Source organism: Corythoichthys intestinalis, chromosome 21, assembly GCF_030265065.1.
Source record: "Corythoichthys intestinalis isolate RoL2023-P3 chromosome 21, ASM3026506v1, whole genome shotgun sequence".
In the NCBI taxonomy this organism is placed as follows: domain Eukaryota; kingdom Metazoa; phylum Chordata; class Actinopteri; order Syngnathiformes; family Syngnathidae; genus Corythoichthys; species Corythoichthys intestinalis.
In genome coordinates this window covers 33878193-33901936 of record NC_080415.1, presented here as the reverse complement: position 1 = coordinate 33901936, position 23744 = coordinate 33878193, and the positions used below count along the sequence as shown (strand labels likewise).

The following is a 23744-nucleotide window of genomic DNA, read 5'->3' as shown; positions in this document are numbered from 1 at the left end:
TCTAGACATTATACCCATTCACAATGCTAGATGGCGCCAGATATCATTGAAGCGATGTTCTGTCATGACAGATCTCAGCTACTCTCAAGTTTAACCAGTTTGCATTATTTTATTGCAATGTTTTTCCTTATTCAGATTTGTTTCAAGACTACAGCTACAGTTAGACTTCACTTTGATGGTTAATGCAGTTATTGCAATTTTGTTGTTTTATCACAATAAATTGGTTTATTTACATTTCAAAAACCAGAAGCCATTGATTTATGAATGTGATTGCACTTTAGTTTACATATTTAAATGTTCAGATATTAAGATTCGAATGAGGCAAAATAACATGCTTTTTCTCTCAAATATGTTGTTATAATCATTTGTTTCAGATGTATTGTAATTATTTTCTGTATAAAAATTAATTTGGTTTTCAAAAAGTCTTTTTTTTTCCAAACTTGAGTCTTGAAAAAGAGGGGGTCGTCTTGTAATCAGGGCGGTCTTATATTCGAGCCAATACGGTATATATATATTTTAATAAATGGTTTTTGAGCACTTAAAATATAATAATTATGAGTTTTAAACATGTTACTCTCCCACCGAATTATTTTTAACCAAGAGTAAAGTAGAAAATTGCTTGTCTTTATCAAATGCTTCATTGAGTGAGTCCACTCAAATCCGCTCAAGATGCTCACTTACACACAGAGTTGCCACAGCAACTGTTTAACAAGTTATGCAATGATTGACGCATGTGGTACTTTGAAGCTTCGGCTTCCAAGCATCTGTGACAACATCAAACCTTAACGTCTGTAAATCATCGTTAACTTTAATAAGCAATTCCAGTGCACTGCCTGACCAACAAAGAGCAGCAGTAGGGAGAGTGAGACTACGTTATCGGCTTGCGACGTCATCTGTATTTATTATTTATTTATTTTTTAATTGGGGGAAAAAAATCTGCTATTGACTGAGGGCACGATGTTTGAAGTGCGAAATACCGAGGGATCCCTATTAGGGTTGGGCATCAAGCATTGATGGGAACCATTCGTTCGGCCATTCCTTACTACGCGGTGAAACGTCCTACACAATGCTCAGCGCGCTTGCGCAAACATCCGCACACATGCGCACATCGTTTAGAAGTGGCAAGTACTCACTATTTTTGTTTTTATTTAGTTTTTTAGAACCTTTTCACTGCCTCATAAATACTTTTTGCATGTATTACCCTCTTATACTTTCAACCATTGTTTTTTGTGTTGGCTTTGAACCAGTTGACTCCTTTAGTCACGTAGTGTATTTAAACAGTCCTTATTTGATATTACTACATTTAAGTATTTTCTTAAGGCATTTTTTAGTACGTTCTGCCTGTATGCATCTAAACAAAACAAGTTTAGAGCGCACGGTAGTACTTTGGGTGTCAAATTCGACTAATGTAGGACGTTTCACCGATGTGGAAGATTTTGGCAGAACACCGGTTGTAACACTCCAATGCTCCCAGAATCGTTCGAATTTTTAAAATTTGATTCCTTGTTTCGATGCCCTGACCGCCGAGCGGAAAAAAAATTGCTTGAGTTTAAAGACTTATATACAAGTTATAATTAGCCCTGTGAGAAGTTAATTTGATTAAAAACAAAACAAAAAAAAACTTTAATATAAACTATGGCATTTTTTGGACCCTGTATTTTATTTATTTATTTATTTTTTACCCTGCCTCTTAAAAGAATCGGAATCGGGAATCGTTCGGAACCGGAATCGAAACGTGGAATTGGAATTGGAACTGGAATCGTTCAATTTCAAACGATGCTCAACCCTAATCACTGTGTAAAACATAAACTAAAGATGTACGAACAATAATTTGATAGCGGTAATTTTTGCAACTCGAAATGAATCAACTCATTTGTTATCATGTCGTAGAGTAGTTCAAAACGTTAAAAAGTTAATGAATCTTAACTCACAGGTTCCCATCGGCGGTCCAGTTGATCCAGTAGAATTGGATTTGATGTCTATGACTGTCAATGGCAGTGAATGAGTCAATGTCGGAAAACTGCGCACTGTTGTCCGTCCATTTTGACTCATGCTTTCTCACCATCATCTAAAAATATTAGAACAATCACCTTAATATTTAGCATTTTATCGACTTGAGTCATTTGGCTATGGAGAAAAAGCTTTCTGTCACTTCATGAGGAAAAGGCTTGACGTCTGTATTATGATGGCGAATTGCAATTATGCAAATGATTTCAATAATTCACCTGCTTTGGCACTTATTTTTGACACTGATTTGCATACAGTAAAGGAGCGCTCAAGTTTTTGAGTCATTTTGGTCGTGAAATGAACTCTTTTAAAGGAACAAAAAGACAGAAGATATCATGCGCTAATTGTTGTACGCTCATCGTGTCTTTCTTCTTTGCAGGTGTGACTCTGAAAACCGTTACCTTGGCAATCCACTCAGAGGAACCTGCTACTGTGAGTACACTCGCGCACACGCAGTACACGCAGCACTCGAGTGTTCCGCGGCTTTTTCCCTTCCCGTCGGGCGGCAGATGGGCCGTCTTGACGCTCGGTCCGCTTCGTCGACAGAATGACTCGTCGTGAAAATGTCAAGCGCATGACGAGGAGTGACTGATCGCAGCTAATGGAGGGGAGGGAGGAGGAGACCTTCACCCTCGGGTTACGCGTGGGCTAAAACTCTTGTTGATGAGTTGTTTTAAAGTGGATCACGTCACTGGATGTACAGTATACAGAAAGTCTGCCACCATTAATTGACAATTGATTATCAGATTTATTATTTGGAGCAGTGTTGTTTTTGGCAGCCCTTAATTTTTGTCTTGGTCTTTTGGACGAAAATGCTTATTAGTAGAGATGTCACGATCACGTCATTTTCAAAGTATCGGAATCGGCGAAAAAATATTGGACATGCCTTTTTTCAATATATATATATATTTTTTTTAATTAAATCGTTTTCTAATTGTATTTAACGTTACAGACATAATATGTTACACTCATCCAGAGTCTTTAGTTTAGGCTTAAGGTAGGGTTGTGAAATTTATCCCGAAAACGGCGGTAATTATTTTTCTAAAAAAATGTATCACGTTAAAATATTTATCGCAATTAATGCGTGTGCTGCACAACCCACTCACGCATTGTCGCGCTCAATCTGTAATGGCGCCGTTTTACCAATATAGAGAGCTAAAAGGCAGCGTAAAATGAGTAGAGTGAATTTTGGCAACCTTTGGAGCATTTTTTAAATTGGCTAAAGCCTTACAGTGCCTCTCCCTATGATTAGAAATATCGTGGGAAGCAATGTGGGGAAGCAAGGTAGTAATTGATCTTTTTCTTAACACCCTATGTTATTGCCCAGCGCAGAGAAGATATATCAATTGGTAGCACTACGCACAGTCATGGTTGCACTTCCCATCATGCATTTGGGCATGGCTACAGTATCATTTACTGAAAGCTCAACAAATACACTAGATGGCAATATTTAGTCACAATATACAAAGTCACAAGTCTTTCTCTCCGTGGATCCCTCTTACAGAAAGAATATACAGAATATGCATTTTTGTTGATATATTTGGTTTAATGCGGGGGTGTCCAAACTTTTTGCAAAGGGGGCCAGATTTGGTGTGGTAAAAATGTGGGGGGCCGATCTTGGCTGACGTCCTTTAAGTAGAACAATATATTTAAGCAAATTTTAGCAGGCCATTTGGTGTGTCACATTTGCTTTATTATTTTTTTTCACTAATAATTTCAACAATCTCGCAACTAGCCTTTATGGCCTTCTTTTTCATCTCTCGGGCTCTTGCGAAATATAGCTGCTGTAAAATTAAACTAGCTTCAAGTTGCTTCAATTTCTCGCTACGTATCTTCCCTGTAATCTTCTTGTACATGTCAGCGTGTCTTGTTTGGTAATATCGCCTCACACTAAACTCTTCAAAAACAGCGACTCTCTCTTTGCAAATGAGGCAGACACAGTTGTTGCGTATTTTAGTGAAGAAATAGTCAAATTTCCACCTATCCTTGAAGCGTCAGCCGTCGCAATCAACTTTTTTTTGTTGATTGTTGCCATTTTAGATAATTGGGAGTAGAGGGTAATACGGGGTAGTGTTGCTTAGAGTGCTGCTGTCTTTTAGTGGGTAAATGAGGAGTAGCATTTAGTGTATAAGCTACTTTATATGCTGGTAGTACTACTGCTGACCAATTTATTAAGTCTGTGTGCGAGCCAGACGTTTTGATTTTATGATGGAGGCTGGGGGCCGGATGAAATTTGACCACGGGCCGCATTTGGCCCCCGGGCCGGACTTTGGTCTGGTTTAATGAGTAAAACAATGTTGATATTTTGTTGTTTAGCTGCTATTAAATCACTTTCTTTTCCAGAGATAAAGAAAAACAAAAACAGACATTGATATGTGAACATTTCTTAATCAAGAACTGAATATTTCATGGGATGTCCTAATTTTTTCACATGACTGTGGGCATTTCAAAATGTTTTCCCACTTGTGTCCTCTCCAGTCTCCCCGTTGCTTGTTTTGAGACACACACGGTATGATTTGTCTTCTTATCTTGGCAAGAGAAAATATGGAAAGAGCATATCGATAACCTTTTGAGATACAAAGTATCACGATATATCACCATTTCGATCTTTTGTGACACCCATACTATGTACAGTCTATATAATATAGGGTTTTTAAACTCAGAGTGACATAACATTTTTGCAGTCACTGCCGTTGCCTTTTGTGTTAATGCGCTTGTGCCCTTCACGCCTCGTCATATATGTTTATTTATTCCCCCCCATGTCAGACAACAGCGCTCCGGCCAAGCTTTTGTCCCCTTTTGAAATGCCATCGCGTGACGCCAAGTGGGGAAGTTCAAGCCCTGAGCTTCTTTTAACCTCTCCGCATCAGCGACACTTGCTCTTCTTCAGCTCTCTGTTACGTCGAGAAAACACTGGAAAGGCTTTCATGACTGCGACCGAGGCGATACTCAAACGCGAGCAAGCATTTTTGGGCAGAAATCGACTCGATTTACACGTCCAAACAAACAAAAACAAAAAAAATAACAGTCGACATGTGCGCATAGTTTAAAATGAACTTCATTACCGGTAATTTTTTTGTTTTGTTTGTTTGTTTTTTTTTTTTTTTTTTACTACGTAGCAGCAGTAGCAATATGAAGCAATTGATTATTAACTCGCTGGATATTATTGACGGGGATAGACGTCCATTCCTTTTGGACTGGAAGGCGCTAGCGTCAATCGTGATCTAATTCAATCTGTTGACGGTGATAGCGGAACCAGAGCTACTTTTAAATTTGCTGGTTTTACATTGACGACTCGGTAAGTTTGGCAAATTTGTCAAAAAACTAAGGAAGCACATCAGCAATCTTCCTATTGTTAAATCAGCTTCATTCATTTTATAATTTAACTAAAACCATAGTAAACCTTAATGGCACTGAAACGTGATTTTTCAAAGCCAGCCATCCCAGTTAATAGTTCTGATATCCATCGCTGTCATAAGCGGATTTTAAGGGGGGGGGGCTATGGGGACCAGGATTGACTTTCCTATCTATATAAAAGTTGTAAAGCAATAAAACTGCAACAAAAATACATGAAATGAACAAAAAAAAAAAAAAAAATTATAATGGGCAAAAATTATTTTTCGAACAGATCACGTGACTAGCAACGTAGACAGTCATTTGCTTTGCATATAATTTTCAAAAAAATAAAATGACAGGGGGGCAATTTTATTTTTCAAATAATTTTTTTCTTTGATTGAAGCAACTTTTTGGGGGGTTAAATGATTTAGACACAAATGCCCTACACATAATATGGCCCAAACAAAAAAGGATTGCTTCAATCAGGGCAACTTTTTCAATGAAAAATGAAGTGTTCAAATGCAAAATTTTCAATCTCAAATATTTTTTCGCGTTCAAAAACTTTTTCCATGATCGAAATTGTTCTTTTTTTTTTTTTTTTATAAAATATTTTCGAAAAGAAAAATCGATTTTTCTTTTCGAAAATATATTTTTGAAGCAATTTATTTTTTATTTTTTGATTGAATAATAAAGACAAAAATGACCTAGCCAAAATGTGGCCCAAACACAACTCAACATTACCTCAATCAAAAAAAACTTGACTACAACCCCCCCCCCCAAAAAAAAATCAAAGAAAAATAGCTTTCACATGCATTTTTTGAGTTTTTTTTTAGTTTTAAATTTATTTTCGCATTCAACCACTTTTTTTGAATGAAACGACTTTTTTTGGAGTATAAAATATATATTTTGATTGAAGCATTTTTTTTTTTTTTTTTAATTGAAGCAACTTTTTTTTTCATTGAATAATAAAGACACAAATCTACCTCCATATGGCTCCGCTCAGGGGATACAATTTTTGACTGGGGTAACTACATTGGCACGACACCGGCCGGCCTACCGTATTCAATGGATGACGATCTTGGCAAAAAGTATTGCCTAAGCAGCCTGATTTAGAATTCCCCTCAAGAATGATGGGAAACAAAAAAAAAACACTCATTGTCAACTTATTATTATAAATATTCTATAAAGTTTAATTTTATTGCTGATACTGCGTTTCGGGGTCATCAACATGTTTTGCCCCCCTGCCCCAAAAGTCAAACTCCGCCTATGATCGTTGTCAATGGCAGCGAATGAGTTAATCAGCCAGCACCAGTTTTAATATCATGTTTCTCAACAGCTGTCTCCTCAATTTCACCCATAGACAACCTGTTGATCGACTACCAGTTCACCTTCAGTCTCATCCAGGAAGATGATAATCACTACACGGCCATCAACTTCATGGCATCACCTGAGCAGGTAAAAAGCAAAGACTAGCGCAAAACTTTCTATTCTTCCACTGGTCTTTCAAGAAGTGACTCAGCGGTAATTGCGGCCACTTTCCACTCTGCACCTTTCAGCCTGGGTGACAGCAGTGCGGCAATCGCCAGTCAATTATCACCCTATCTAACAACTCAATGACTCGCTTTCCACGAAAACAGCTTCGAGTGTATTTCTGACCAATGACGCATTTTGATAAGATTAACCATGCGCAGTTGGCAGCCTTCTGTTAAATTTGCTGTCCCTTCTTTTTTTGTCATCCAAAGGCCAACAAGAACTTGGACATGTCTATTAACGCTTCCAACAACTTCAACCTCAACATCACCTGGTCTGTCGGGTCCACAGGTATGTTGTTTAACTCATAGGCTGCCGTTGAAAATGAAAAAAAAAAAAAAGTTGAACCGTTTTGTTTTTATTTTAACATGATTGCATACATTTAAAACTAAACAGATTTATTTATTTCATTTGTTGTTGTAATTTTTCTAGGGCTGTCAAAATGATCACGTTAACGGGCGGTAATTAATTTTTTTAATGAATCACGTTAAAATATTTGACGCATTTAACGCACATACCCCGCTCAAACAGATTAAAATGACAGCACAGTGTTATGTGCACTTGTTACTTGTGTTTTTTGGTGTTTTGTCGTCCTCTGCTGACGCTTGGGTGCGACTGATTTCATGGGTTTCAGCACCATGAGCATTGTAGAATTATTGACATCAACAATGGCGAGCTACTAGTTTATTTTTTGTTTGAAAATTTTACAAATTTTATTAAAACGAAAGCATTAAGAGGGGTTTTAGTATAAAACTTACTGAGACTTTGCCTTGGCTAGATCTGTAATTAATTTAAAACATTGACACCTTGTGGTGTATTTCAGTCACTACCTTACGTAGTTAAAGACACTTTGGAAGAATGGCAGGGAGCCCATGTGACATCCCGCTCGGCGACGTCAACAATGGCGAGCTATTAGTTTGTTTTTTGTTTGAAAATTTTACAAATTTTATTAAAACGAAAGCATTAAGAGGGGTTTTAGCATAAAATTTCTATAACTTGTACGAACATTTATCTTTTAAGAACTACAAGTCTTTCTATCCATGGATCACTTTAACAGAATGTTAATAATGTTAATGCCATCTTGTTGATTTATTGTTTTAATAAACAAATACAGTACTTATGTACAGTATGTTGAATGTATATATCCGTCTTGTCTTTCCATTCCAACAATAATTTACCCAAAAATATTGCATATTTTATAGATGGTTTGAATTGCAATTAATTACGATTAATTTTTAGGCTGTGATTAACTCTATTAAAAATTTTAATCGTTTGACAGCCCTATTTTTTTCTAAAAATAAATATTTACTCTTTTCCTTTTTTGCATTTTAAGTACAGATTTTTTTTTTTTTTTAACTATTTCACTTGATTATCAGGCATAGTGCATCGATCTACTGCATATGTCATTTGTTTTTTTATCTTTTAACATTGTAATGATTTTTTAAAAATACATTATTTGTATTTGTATTTTTTTATTTTTTGCTTTGATGGATGATGGACGTGTGTCTTGAGTACTTTACTGGAACAGTACAATGTAGTTATGCTCCGACAAAATAGGTTTGAGCTTAAATAAGACGGCCCTGATTATAAGACGACTCCCTCTTTTTCAAGACTCAATTTTGAAAAAGACTTTTTGAACACCAAATAATTTTTATACAGAAAATAATTACAGTACATCCGAAACAAATGATTATAACAATATATTTGAGAGAAAAAGCATGTTATTTTGCCTCATTCAAATCTTAATATCTGAACATTTAAATATGTAAACTAAAGTGCAATCACATTCGTAAATGAATGGCTTCTGGTTTTTGAAATGTAAATTAACCAATCTATTGTGATAAACAACAAAATTGCAATAACTGCATTAACCATCAAAGTGAAGTCTAACTGTAACTGCAGTCTTGAAACAAATCTGAATAAGGAATAACATTGCAATAAAATAATGCAAACTGGTTAAACTAAAAAGAGTAGCTGAGATCTGTCATGACAGAACATTCCTTCAATGATATCTGGCGCCATCTAGCGTTGTGAATGGGTATAATGTCTTAGACCGCGAATATAAGACGACCCTCACTTTTTCAGTCTTATTTCCATGCGAAAAACACCGTCTTATATTCGGGCCAATACGGTATAATGTTAAGTTAAAATACATTTTTTAAAAAAAATATTCCAATCAAAGTTAAAATAAATGCAGTCCTTTAGGTGAACCTAAACCCACAGCTCAACATTACCATCACAACCAAAATAATTGAATTATTGTCCATTAAAAACGTGTGTATGACTCCTTTGATGTTTACATTGCGCACACACAGTCTTTCTCAGCACAGACAGTTGAAAAAGAGAAAAAAACACATTTTACCACAGGTAGACCCACTAACCACACTGGAGTTAACTCTCGTAAGCGGGTGGGAAAGGTTCATGACAGTGTTTACTAACCTTTAATTTTATTAAAATGTGAAATCATATTGGAGGTATTGCCTCCTCGGTAGCCTTAGCCTTAAGGACGGTATGACGGAAAAAAATTTGCTGTCTTTGCGGATCCAAAGATGAAAATCCAACACCTCTTAATCGGCTAAAGTCAATTTTTGTTGCATCCATTTGTTAAAAATCTCCCAAAATGTATCATTTTCAGTGTTTCTTTTAATATTTAGAGTACATCTATAGCTGTAGGTGTTGCCCTTTTGCTATCGCATATGTAGCAAGAATGACACCCTAATAGCGTGTCCATCAAGACGACAAACAAATCCATTTGCTAACGAGAGCTCTTGGCAAATAGGCCACTTTCCATATATCAGAACGTTTGCCCTCATTTCATATACACGTTGGTGTCAATCGCCACGAGTCATTGACATTCCAACCCACCGCCGGGAAACAAAAGAAAAGAAAATGACAGCTCGAGTGCGGCGACGTGAGCACGTTTATCTTAATTGAAATCGCCGCAGAGCCTCCACCGTCGGCACCTCCGCCCAAAGGCGCTTAAGGCTCTCGTCGATCGTCGAGAGGCTCCGCAATATCGGAAAGGGGAGCTTGAAATAATAACAACAGTGCTGGGGAAAAGGTTAAGGCGGCTGAAGAGTGGCGTCGCGGCTTGTGGTGTTTTTAGCGGCGGGGGAAAATGTCAGATGTTGTGGCGGACGGCGGCGGAGGAGGACGAGGGAAGGGCAGCAGATAAATGCGCCGCAGTGTCCTTGGCGTTCTCTACACCAGCCACTTGCTTTATATCCCGTACGTTCAATTCATTGAGGGCTACAACAAATTGTTACACGTGTCACCGATTATTTTTGCGACGAGTCAACTCATCGGCTCGTAAATCACGATGTTTAATGTTGCTTTTGCTCGCCAAAGCAAAAGCAGATGTTTGCAGATGCATCATTTGGATTTAGTGCTGCAACGATTAATCGATTAACTCGAGTATTCGATTAGAAAAAAAATGTATTATTCGTATTCGTATATATTGTTCGTATAATTTTGTTGCTTCGAGTATTCGTTTAATTAAAGTGGCATTGTAATGGTTTATTTTGAAAGTGTTTGCATTTAGTTTAATTGATTAGGGCAGATACACTGCCATCTGGTCTGCGTCTTTTCAAATGGCTGAATCCAACTGCTCCCTGTTAAGAGCAGCGTAAGCTAAGTTTTTGTTTGAGCTAATGTTTTTTTAAATGCATTCATAATTTAGTTTATAGGTATATTTAGTCGTTTTTTTGGGAATATGTGTCTGAACCATTTGTTCACAGCATTGTAAAAAAAAAAAAAACAAAAAAAAAACCTAACATTTTATAGCATTTAAGCTAGCAGACTTTTTCTATGTAAGTTAGCCAATTGTTCTTTTCTTGTACATAAATCCTCATTAAAAAAAAAAAAAAATTATACCGTTTGAGGGTCAGCTCAGGTATTTTAATTTTTCATGTTCCTTATCCGATTACTCGATTATTCGAACTAACTAGTCCATTGATTAATCGACAACTAAAATATTCGAAAGCTGCAGCCGTATTTGGATTCATTACAATTTGCAATGTAATCAAAAAATACGGACAATATTTACTGTTACTTTAAATTACAAAATGTTTTTCAAGGAGGAAATATTAATAGAAATGTAAATTTAAAAAAATACAATACAAAAATTAAGAGTATATTAAGTTTTTCTTTTATGATTTTTGGATAACCAAATGTAAAAAAACAAAACATTAAAAAAAATAGAAAACAATAATATTGAAATAAATGGACACTGTTCTGTATAAATGTTTAAATTTCAGTGATTGTTCCAATTTTGTGACAGCAGTGCAATTCAGCGCACCCAGTTATAACCAGCATTAACACATCCTCTCGCTCGCTGCTGACCGCAAATGTTTTACATGACATGTAAACCACGCTTAATTTCGTTTTATATACACATGGCCGTTAATATTAAAAAATGAGACGCATCAGCGACACCGACGACGTTTATCGCTCCTCCTCGATGGTCGTTAAAGTTAAGAGAGTGTTTTATTGTTTTTGACCTGGTAAAATTGAACCGGCTAACTTGTGCGGATAAGTGGAAGCCATTGACGGTGACTTTCGTCCAATCCATTTAAAACGGGAGGCAAAAAGCTTTTTAAGCGGTTTTAACCCCTGAATGCTTGAATTTATATTTTCACTCATTCACTGCCATTGACGGTGGTAGACGTCCAATCCGATTTGACTTGGGGCTGGCAGCGTTCAAACGATCGCCTACCTCAAATCGATTTTAACGGTGATGGCTAGCGTTGAGTGATTGTTTCAATGCCAATGATGGCAATATACGTCCAATCCAATTTGACTGGACGCAGCGAATGGATGGCAGCCAATGAATTAACGAATAAAGACGAACGATTACTACAGAAAAAATCCCAAATCTAAGCGGAAAAAAAAAACATAAAAATAAAATCAGTGGAAGAAAATTAAAGAAAACTTTTTTTTTAAAATATGAAAAATAAATAAAAATTGAAATATCCCTTTAATTTAGAAATTCATTATTTTTAAGGCAAGGCAAATTTATTTGTAAATCAATTCAACACAAAGCGAAACAGGAAATAAAAGTCTACATAAAAATCACATAAAATCATCAAGAGAATTGAAAAAAATTATAATTGAAATCGGGATTAGAAATAATCCCAAAAATGAATAAAAAGAAAATAGCATTAAATTTGAAATACCGTAATGGCTCGAAGACGGCCCTGATTATAAGACGACCCCCTCTTTTTTAAGACTCAAGTTTTAAAAAGTTTAGCTTTTTGAACGCCAAATTAATTTTTATACAGAAAATAATTACAGCACATCTAAAACAAATGATTATAACAACATATTTTAGAGAAAAAGCATGTCATTTTGCCTCATTCAAAACTTAATGTTTGAGCATTTAAATATGTAAACTAAAGTGCGATCACATTCGTGAATGAATGGCTTCTGGTTTTTGAAATGTAAATAAACCAAACTATTGTGATAAAACAACAAAATTGCAATAACTGCATTAACCATCAAAGTGAAGTCTAACTGTAACTGTAGTCTTGAAACAAATCTGAATAAGGAAAAACATTGCACTAAAATAATGCAAACTTGTTAAACTTGAGAGTAGCTCAGATCTGTCATGACAGAACATCGCTTCAATGATATCTGGCGCCATCTAGCGTCGTGAATGGGTATAACGTCTAGACCGCAAATATAAGACGACCCCCACTTTTTCAGTCGTATTTCAATGCAAAAAACACCGTCTTATATTCGGGCCAATACGGTATATAAGCAGTTATGAATATGCTGTGGTACACAATAGCGTTTTTAGCCCTGATTTAAAGGAGCTAACAATTTTAGCACACTTCAGACCTTCTGATAACTTGTTCCAGAGGTGAGGAGCATAACAACTAAATAATGCCTAAACCTGCTTGGTTCTTGTTCTTGGAACATACAGCAGACCAGTTCTAGACGACCTTAGGGGTCTAGATGCTCAGTAGGGATCAAACAAATCACTCATGTATTTTGGTCCAAGGCCATTAAGTGTTTTGTACACAAGCAGTGTATTTTGTAGTCTATCCTTTGAGTCACTGGAACCCAGTGTAATGATTGCATAATTGTAGTAACATGGTCCTGTTTCCTTGTATTTGAAAGGACTCTGGCTGCAGCATTCTGTACTAGCTGCAGCTTCCTGACTGATTTTTTGTAAGACCTGTAAATATACCATTCCAATAGTCCAATCTCGTCAAAATGAATGCATGCATAAGTTTTTCCACGTCTTGTTTAGTCAGAAGCCCCTTAATTCTGGCTATATTTTTTAGGTGGTAATAGGCGTATTTAGTGACAAATGATGATGGCTGTCAAATTTTAAGTCTGAGTCAATAATCATGCCAAGATTTCTGACTTGATTTGTAGCTGTAAGTGATATTGTGCCAAGGTGCGTGCTGATCTTTGACCTTTCCTTTTTTGGGCCAAAAATGATCACCTATGTCTTCCCCACATTTAAGTAAGCCTTATGTATGTGCAGCAGTTTGCCTCGACGCGGCCATGTAAGCAATACTGAAATATTGCTCATTTGGCGCAGAGTAAGAAACCGAGCATTATCAGGCTTATCCTTTTCTTCATTGCATTTTTTTAATGAATGGGGTCAAGCCAGCCTCTTGCGTAGTAAAAGCCGAGTTCAAGCTAGGCGCTACCGCTAATGAACGGCTGCATCGCTGCCGTTTTGCATGCTGCTCTCGCTCTTTGCTGACGTAATTGCTGCATGAATTCCGATTTGGGGGACTTGACAGTTCAGACCACCGCCACATTCTGGAACAATGTGGCTCAGGTCGGATTTAAACCACATACTATGAAAGTGACCCAGATCAATTTGAAATGGTCCACTTGTAATCTACGCGACTTGTCACGTTCAAACCGTCAAGTTAATGCCTCATTGGAGTTGGAAAAACACGAAAAAATCGGATTTGTGCATTAAGAACTTCGTTCTGAACCTAGCCTAAGGGACTCTAATCACGCGCGGGCACAGTAGAGTTGCATGTCATCTGCATAGGTGTGATAGGAGATGTTATACTGTTCCATGATCTCAGGTAGAGGAAGCATATACTGTAGATATTAAATAAAAGTGGTCCTTGAATGGACCCTTGAGGAACCCCACATGTGAATTTGGTTTGTTCCGACTGATGGTTTTTTTAATACCACAAAAAAATCCCTATCATGTAAATAAAATGTGAACCACTGAAGAACATTGTCAGTGAGCTCTACCCACTATTCCAATTGGCTGAGTAGTATGTTGTGATCAATTGTGTTGAATGCGGCACTGAAATCCAATAGTAGCAGAACAGATGAGTTGCCTGCGTCAGTATTTCGACGAATATCATTTAGGACTTTGAAAAGCACATTCTCGGTGCCGTGGTGTGGCCGAAATCCAGACTGAAATGAGTTGAAAAGATTGTTTTGCACCATAAAAGCCAAGATCTGTTCAAATAATGTTGAAATATGTGTTTAGTTCATTTGAATCTTTCTGACTTATTTCTTTTTGTCTTGTAATTTTAGGAATTTCTATTGTTTTTATGTACTGATATATTCCTCATATGCTTGATGTGAATTTTTAAAATGTAAATTCAGGCATGAAGGTGTTAAAGTTGTTTCTGAAATTTATAACAATGGTGGACTTTTTGGGTCGACAGCGGGCACCATCTCCGGCGAGGAGGTCGCCATCGTGTCCAAGAGCAACATCAAGGAATACCGAGACAGCTTCTCCTGCGAGAAGTACACCTTCAGGAGCAATCCCAACATCACTTTTTACGTCTACGTCAGTAACTTCTCCTGGCCCATCAAGATTCAGGTAAAGCGCTTTTTTTCGGGTGACCTTGGAGCAATCCAATTTGGCCAGATAACGAATTTATGCCACGCTTGCGTTTGGAACACACTTTGCTTAATCCAATCTTGTGCCCGCCTTAGATGGAGGACTGGGAGTACCAAAATCAAATGAATACAAAGAAATGTATCAATAATTATGTTATATCAGCATTTGTTTATTTAAAGTTTTATTTCTGTATGTATTTAGGAATGTTGGTATATCGATTAGGGGTGTGAGAATACGTATTTTGTAGGGCTGTCAAAAATATCGCGTTAAAGGGCAGTAATTAATTTTTTTAAATTAATCACGTTAAAATATTTGACGCAATTAACGCACATGCCCCGCTCAAACAGATTAAAATGACAGCACAGTGCAATGCCAACTTGTTACTTGTGCTTTTGGGAGTTTTGTCGTCCTCTGCTGGCGCTTGGGTGTGACTGATTTTATGGGCTTAAGCACCAATGAGCATTGTGTAATTATTGACATCAACAATGGCGGGCTACTAGTTTATTTTTTGATTAAAAATTTTACAAATTTTATTAAAACGAAAAAATTAAGAGGGGTTTTAATATAAAATTTCTATAACTTGTTCTAACATTTATCTTTTAAGAACTAGATGGATGTTAATAATGTTAATGCCATCTTGTTGATTTATTGTTATAATAAAGAAATACAGTACTTATGTACCGTATGTTGAATGTATATATCCATCTTGTGTCTTATCTTTCCATTCCAACAATAATTTACAGAAAAATATGGCATATTTTATAGATCGTTTGAATTGCGATTAATTACGATTAATTAATTTTTAAGCTGTAATTAACTCGATTAAAACATTTAATCGTTTGACAGCCTCTAGTATTTTGGTGTAAATATCCCATAATACAGTGAGAACAGCTGCGGCTTATCTATGAACAAATGCCGTTTTCATGTAAAATTTGGTAGGTGGCAGCTTGGTATTTGTTAATTTGATCTCTGGTATCTGCTTGTTTTCATGTGTTGTAGTGCTGTTGAACTGTATTTTTCCATTAGGACTGACCTAGACTGACTAGTTGCAAATCATTTTGCCCTGTGTCGTATTGATTTTCATATCGGTCGCTAGATTGGTGGAGCATCGTGAGCTCGTATGTTTAGGGTCAGCTCATCTACAGTATAGAGGTGTTCCAATAATAGTTTTCTATTAAATTTGCTGGCAAATAGTAGCTTATTTATGGACAGGCGTGAGCTGTTAAAGTTGCTGGGAGATTTTTTTTTTTTGTCTGACAACTGAAATAAAATCCCATTTAAAGAGTTCCAAATTGCTTAAAAGAAATGGAAAAACACACAATTTATTCTTAAAGAGCCACTTTCAGCTGAATTGTTTGCATTTAGAGAAAGTTACAAAGACCAACGTCTCTCAAATGATTCCATTGATCCAACATGTCTCCAAACTCAAGTAACTCGTGTTGGCTGCCATTGACAGCGCTGGACGTCTAGTCCATTTTAAATGGGAAGGTTGACAGCATGTTCGTTCATTCGCTGCCAACTAGTGCTGCAACGATTATTCAATTAACTCGAGGATTCGATTAGAAAAAAAATATTCAAATTAAATTATATAGCTTCGAGTATTCATTTAATTAAAGTGGCGTTGTAATGGTTTGTTTTGAAAGTGTTTGCATTTAGTTTTATTGATTAGGGTGGATACACTGCCCTCGGGTCTGCCTCATTTCACATAGCTGAATCCAACTGCTCCCTGTTAAGACCAACGTAAGCTGAGTTTTTGTTTGAGCTAATGTTTTTAATGCATTCATAATTGAGTTTATAGCAGTATATTAACCGTTTTTATGTGGGAATATGTGTCTGAACCATTTGTTAAGAGCATTGTAAAAAAAAGTTAGCATTTTATTGTATTTAAGCTAGCGGACTTTTGCTATGTAAGTTAGCAAATTGTCCTTTTGTTGTGCATGGGTCCTCTTTTTTATTTAATTTTTTATTTTATTTTATTTTATACCGTTTGAGGCTCAGGTATTTTACTTTTTCATGTTCCTTATCCGATTACTCGATTATTCGAACTAACTAGTTTATCAATGAATCGACTACTGAAATAATCGATAGCTGCAGCCCTACTGCCAACCCTCCCATTTCAAATGGATTGGACGTCTTCAAGTGATAAACTAGTGGTAAATGTCTCCAAACTGAATTTTTCACAAGAGATTTTTATCAACAAAAAAATTTGAATTCATATTTTTCCCCACAAAGTTACTAACAGCATTTGGGGGGGGGGGATCATTCGTTAGCATTTGTAGCATTGAAGATAGCGGATTTTTGTGAGGCAAATTGGGTTAACTTAATGTACTAAATTTACATATTGATCAGACTAGATGGACGTTTGAACACCAATCATTTTTTGTTTTGAACAGACGTGTACATATGTGTGTTACAGCTTTACAAATTGTCTAAATTGAAGGAAGTAAAAAGCTTCAAAAAGCACATTTGCCTTGTTTGCTGTTTGCCAAGCTGAACAACTTCACGTTTAGTGAGGACAGAACAAGTCAAGTTAGTAAATTAAAGTAAAAAATAAGATAATGTGAGGTACAATTAGGTACTGTTTGTGCGACTTAATAAAATAGACTGGAGACAAAATGGCGGAGGAGACTCCGGTGTTGTAAAATAGAAATCGCGTCAGTCAAGTATTTCGTAACCCGAGGACTACCTGTACCCAGATTTAGACATGTCTGATAACATATTACTTAGTGAGAAATATGTGACAATGTTGTGGCATTAGCAGTGCAATGACAGTGGCATTTCAGTGCAAACTTGAGTTGAGTATGGTGACAGTTCTTGGAAAGAATCTGTCTCTTTCTAATATGGCCCTTTAGTGCTTGGCAGAGGGCAACAGGTTGAAGAGATGGAAGCTGCTGTGTGTAAAGTCTTTTTATGATGCTCCTTGAAACATTTTGTAATGGCATGAATTAACCTGATTGCATTTTTTTTCTCTCTTTCCCCACTAGATTGCATTTTCCCAACACAACAGCATCATGGACCTCGTGCAGTTCTTCGTGACCTTCTTTAGGTGAGTCCGACACTGCGATTAAGGCACTATCGTCTGGACGTTTATCTGTTGAGAAACCACACACATCTTTACTTGCTTGCTTCATCTCATTGATTTTCCACAACTTAATGCGCCTCACTCGGCAGTCAATTCGAACCCACTGACAGTAATCATTTAATAAGGTCTTTATTGTTGTAAAATAGTCATAAATTAGAAATTGTTGCGCAGAAACCAAAACAAAACAAGCACAAGTGTGCCCCAGCACACTAACAGGCTTAAGGCTATGCGCGCATTTACTCGACTGGCTAATTTGAAACCTATGAGCATAGTAAGTCTGCAAACAATTAACTTTTATACAAGGAGTCAATAAAGATATTTGAAGCCTCACCTGCAAAACTATGAGGCAGACAAGTGAACCACTTCTCTTTATGCTTTCCAGTTTTACACTTTTCACACACTATATTTTATTTTTGAACAAATATAATTCTTTAAAATCGTTTTAAATTATTGTTGAGGCTTTTCCTGTATGTAAATTGTTTTGTCACGTCTTACCCGGCACAAATTCAATCCACCTGCACAAGTAATGCAGATATACCAGTAAACGACAGCAACCCTTCCTGAAAATCTGTCCTCAGAAGGCGGCAGCATGCTGTGGTCGACGTCAGGTCTTCAACATGTTACTTTTTTTCCGCTAAAAGGTCAAATCTGACACAGTATGAGCGTATTCTGGGTCCGCTGTGCTTGATTTAGCAGTTTTGTGTCTCCATCTGTCCTAAAATTAAATGAACACAAGACACGAAGATTAATTGTCTTATTCTGTCGAACTCATTTTTTATCATAGGCCACATAGTAGTTAGGGTTTATGTAGGCTAACTTATGGTAATATTTAACATTTTGGCTGCCATTGACAGCACGAGATGTCCAATCCATTTTGACTGTGAGGGGCGACGTCTTGCACTGTCAATGGTACGTAAACTAGGGCTGCAACGATTCATTGACTAAACGATTAGCAAATATATTAATGCTGCAACGACTAATCAATTAATTCGAGTAATTCGATTAGAAAAAAGATTCGTATTAAATGTTGCTGCTTTGAGTATTTGTTTAATGTTTTGCTTTGAAAGTGTTTGCATTTAGTTTTATTGATTTGGGTGGAGACACTGCCCTCTAGTGGGAATAATGCTCCCTGTTAAGACCAACTTAAGTTTTTGTTTGAGTTTTTTTAATGGGAATATGTGTGTGAACCATTTGTTAAGAGCATTGTAAAAAAAAAAAAAAAAAAAAAAAAAAAAATCTATATATATATATGTATATATATATTAGGGCTGTCAAACGATTAAAAAAAATTTTAATCGAGTTAATTACAGCTTAAAAATTAATTAATTGTAATTAATCGCAATTAATCGCAGTTCAAACCATCTATAAAATATGCCATATTTTTCTGTAAATTATTGTTGGAATGGAAAGATAAGACAAGATGGATATATACATTCAACAATTAATCATAGGGACTGTATTTGTTTATTATAACAATAAATCAACAAGATGGCATTAACATTATTAACATTCGGTTAAAGTGATCCATGGATAGAAAGACTTGTAGTTCTTAAAAGATGAATATTAGTACAAGTTATAGAAATGTTATATTAAAACGCCTCTTAATGTTTTCGTTTTAATAAAATTTGTAAAATTTTCAATCAAAAAATAAACTAGTAGCCCTATTCTGTCCTCAATGTGTGTGAGTACACAAATTGACAGATAGCGAACATAAGTTCCAAAAAGAAATCAGACGGCGTGGCAAAGTTGCATGGGCTTTACTGAAGTCATCTCTTTTTGACAGGAGCACGTTTCTTGTATTTTTGTAAAACTGAAAATAACAAGGCAATGTGTCAATAACTTGCATAAATCACAAAATAACATAAAATGTACACACACGTGTCCATTTGAGCAGTAGCACTAGCCAATTAGCTCACAAGCATCTAACAATGTAACTGCATTTCACCATATATGTGAACAAATTCAAATACACATCATCAATAACTATCTAATGCTCATGAATATAAACAAAGGAGGAATATAACTCACAAGCGATGCATGTATTAGACACAAACAGTGTGATGGGGCTATGAGAACTGCCACTGAATACTGGATGCGGACGTTAGCTGGTCTGAATAGCGCTGTCTATTAGTGTGAGTTCACGTCGACATATAATCACGTCAGAAAAGCGCGCCGAAACCCAAATAATCAGCTGCACTGAATCGCCAGCAGAGGGCGACATTACGCCACATAACATATGCAAGTCACACCCAAGCGCCAGCAGAGAGCGGAAAAACTCCATAAAACATAATTAACAAGTTGGCCTTTCATTGTACTGACATTTAAATCTGTCAGAGCGGGCCTAGTGCGTTAATTGCGTCAAATATTTTAACGTGATTAATTTAAAAAATTAAATAACGCCCGTTCACGCGATAATTTTGACAGCCCTAATATATATATATATATATATATATAATATATTATTGCATTTAAGCTAGCGGACTTTTGCTATGTAAGTTAGCCAGGTGTTCTTTTGTTGTACCTTTATCCTTATTATTTTTTTCACACTGTTTGAGGCTCAGCTCAGGTATTTTAATTTTTTATGTTCCTCATCCAATTACTCGATTATTCAAACTAACTAGTTCATAGTTAAAGTAGTTCAAGCTAAAATATATCGTCATCTATTTTGAATGACGATAAACTGTTTAGAGACATTATTGACCTTAAAATTGTTCAAATCTTTTTTTACTGTCTTAATCACAATTTTTATACCTCCTACCCTACCCCCATTTTTTTTTTTACACTTTTTAAAAAAGTACGAAACGGCACTTGTTTTTTTTTTTTTTTATTTCATTTTGAATATTTTTATAATAGTATTTTTATTTAAAAATAGAAAAAACATTTGTTTTGTTTTGTTTTATTGTAATTTTTAACATTTTGTTTCATTTCATTCACTCGGTAAATATGAAACAAATGGCGGAGGTGTAGCGCTTTAGCCTTAATGTCTACAATAACAAATTGACAGGCCTTCTGCCTGTAAATCTCCTTTTTTCACATAAGACGCTGACCTCACGTGGTGTTGTTTGGGTTTTAGGCTAGCATATTATGTGTGTAGCTGTCATGCTCGCGCATAGTTGCCTGAGGCGCCTGCCCATCATTGGCCCGTCCTGCCAAACTGTTTGCGCACTTATCGCCTGCGTCCATCGGATTCAATTACAGCTGAATTCAGGGAGTCTTCCAGGGAAAACTAGCAGCATAATTCGTACTTAGTCTGTCTAATATGTCAGTTACGTTAATGGACGTATTGGTTGCCATTGATGGTGAAAGTTGCTTTAAAAAGACTGACTGGCTGAACTGAAATGAGTTTGTCACTAATACACGTCCAATCCGTTTGAAGTGGAAGGTGAATTAGCAGTGAATTCATTCGCTGTCAATGACCGATAATGAGTTAACATCAAATGGGAGATTTTTAGTCAACATTAAATCAGAGTATGTATTTCCCCAAAAAATGTCACAAAAAATAATAAACAATCTGTCCAAAAAGTAAAATGTTTCAGTATAAATTGACATAAACTGTTTTGCTGACCAAAATAACTTTTTTTTTTTTTTCCCCAAAAAATATAAATTGAGTTCTTCTTTGGCAAAGTATTTTTTTTTCCGACAAAAACGCCCCCCCCCCCCCCCCCCCCCCCCCCCCCCAATAAAAAACAATCTGATTGAAAATGCAAAGAACAATACAGTGGAGCAAATAAGTATTTAGTCAACCACTAATTGTGCAAGTTCTCCCACTTGAAAATATTAGAGAGTCCTGTAATTGTCAACACGGGTAAACCTCAACCATGACAGACAGAATGTGGAAAAAAAAACAAAAAACAGAAAATCACATTGTTTGATTTTTAAAGAGTTTATTAGCAAATCATGATGGAAATTAAGTATTTGGTCAATACCAAAAGTTCATCTCAGTACTTTGTTATGTACCCTTTGTTGGCAATAACGGAGGCCAAACGTTTTCTGTAACTCTTCACAACCTTTTCACACACTGTTGCTGGTACTTTGGCCCATTCCTCCATGCAGATCTCCTCTTTTTGGGGCAGTCGTTGGGCAACACAGACTTTCAACTCCCTCCACAGATTTTCTATGGTGTTGAGATTTGGAGACTGGCTAGGCCACTCCAGGACCTTGAAATGCTTCTTACGAAGCCACTCCTTTGTTGCCCTGGCTGTGTGTTTGGGATCATTGTCATGCTGACCCAGCCACGTCTCATCTTCAATGCCCTTGCTGATGGAAGGAGATTTTCACTCAAAATCTCTCGATACATGGCCCCATCCATTCTTTCCTATACACAGATCAGTCGTTCTGGTCCCTTTGCAGAAAAACAGCCCCAAAGCATGATGTTTCCACCCCCATGCGTCACAGTGGGTATGGTGTTCTTCGGATGCAATTCAGTATTATTTCTCCTCCCAACACAAGAACCTGTGTTTCTACCAAAATAGTTGTATTTTGGTTTTATCCGACCATAACACATTCTCCCAGTCCTCTTCTGGATCATCCATTTGCTCTCTAGCGAACCGCAGGCGGGCCTGGACGTGTACTGGCTTCAGCAGGGGGACACATCTGGCAGTGCAGAATTTGAGTCCCTGGCGGCGCATTGTGTTACTGATAGTAGCCTTTGTTACTGTGGTCCCAGCTCTCTGTAGGTCATTCACTAGGTCCCCCCGTGTGGTTCTGGGATTTTTGCTCACCGTTCCTCATATCATTTTGATGCCACGGGGTGACATTTTGCATGGAGCCCCAGATCGAGGGAGATTATCAGTGGTCTTGTATGTCTTCCATTTTCTAATAATTGCTCTCACAGTTGATTTCTTTACACCAAGCGTTTTACCTATTGCAGATTAAGTCCTCCCAGCCTGGTGCAGGTCTACAATTTTGTCTCTGGTGTCCTTCGACAGCTCTTTGGTCTTGGCCATAGTGGTGTTTAGAGTGTGACTGACTGAGGTTGTGGACAGGTGTCTTTTATACCGATTATGAGTTAAAACAGGTGAGATTAATACAGGTAACGAGCGGAACCTCGTTAGACCTCGTTAGAAGAAGTTAGACCTCTTTGACAGCCAGAAATCTTGCTTGTTTGTAGGTGACCAAATAATTATTTTCCACCCTAATTTGGAAATAAATTCTTTAAAAATCAAACAATGTGACTTTCTTTTTTTCTCTCCACATTCGGTCTCTCATGGTTGAGGTTTACCCATGTTGAAAATTACAGGCCTCTCTAATCTTGTCAAGTAGGAGAACTTGCACAATTGGCGGTTGACTAAATATTTATTTGCGCCACTATAAATTTGGTAACTGAAAGATTTAGAAATTGGTTTTAGATTTTTAAATGTTGATGAATATTTGATCAAAAGGGAGATTCCTACTGAACCAAATATTTGGGTGGATATTTTTCACCAAAATGTCACCAGATAACGTAAACAAACCAAACAGACCAAAAAGTAGAATGTTGCAATTTGAATTTGAATTCTTCTTTGGCAAAAGTTTTTTTTTTCCAAGAAAAAAGTCACCCCCCCCCCCCAAAAAAAAAAAAGAAAAAAAAACAATTTGTGATTGTGTTTTTTCCTTTAAAAATGATATCTAAAACATTCAGTGCAAGCCAAACCAGTTCAAATGGATTGGACGTCTATCAGATGGATGAATATCTGGACAGATAATGAGTTAACATTTGATCAAAAGGGAGAATTTTAGTGAACAATAAGTTAGGGTGTACATTTTTCCCCAAAATATCACCAGCAAATGTAAACAAATAGACCAAAAGGCCAAATTTTTCAATATAAAGTGACATGAATTAAAATAAATGAATGAATGAAATAAAATCAGATTTTTTTTTCTTTGCATAAGAGTAGAATTAGATTTTTTCTTTGGGAAAACAGTCTTTCCTTCAACAAAAACTAACAACAAAAAACTATAAAGATGATGTAATTT

At 36.5% G+C, this 23744-nt stretch overlaps 1 protein-coding gene across 1 annotated transcript in view; it reads left to right on the top strand.

Moving 5' to 3' along the window:
- atrnl1b (attractin-like 1b) overlaps nt 1–23744 on the top strand; it is a 115768-nt gene that overhangs the window by 59705 nt on the left and 32319 nt on the right. Inside the window, exons 20-24 of the mRNA XM_057825718.1 lie at nt 2387–2439; nt 6704–6798; nt 7086–7164; nt 14529–14686; nt 17692–17753. Coding sequence (XP_057681701.1) covers nt 2387–2439; nt 6704–6798; nt 7086–7164; nt 14529–14686; nt 17692–17753 — 447 coding nt within the window. The remainder of the gene's footprint in view (nt 1–2386; nt 2440–6703; nt 6799–7085; nt 7165–14528; nt 14687–17691; nt 17754–23744) is intronic.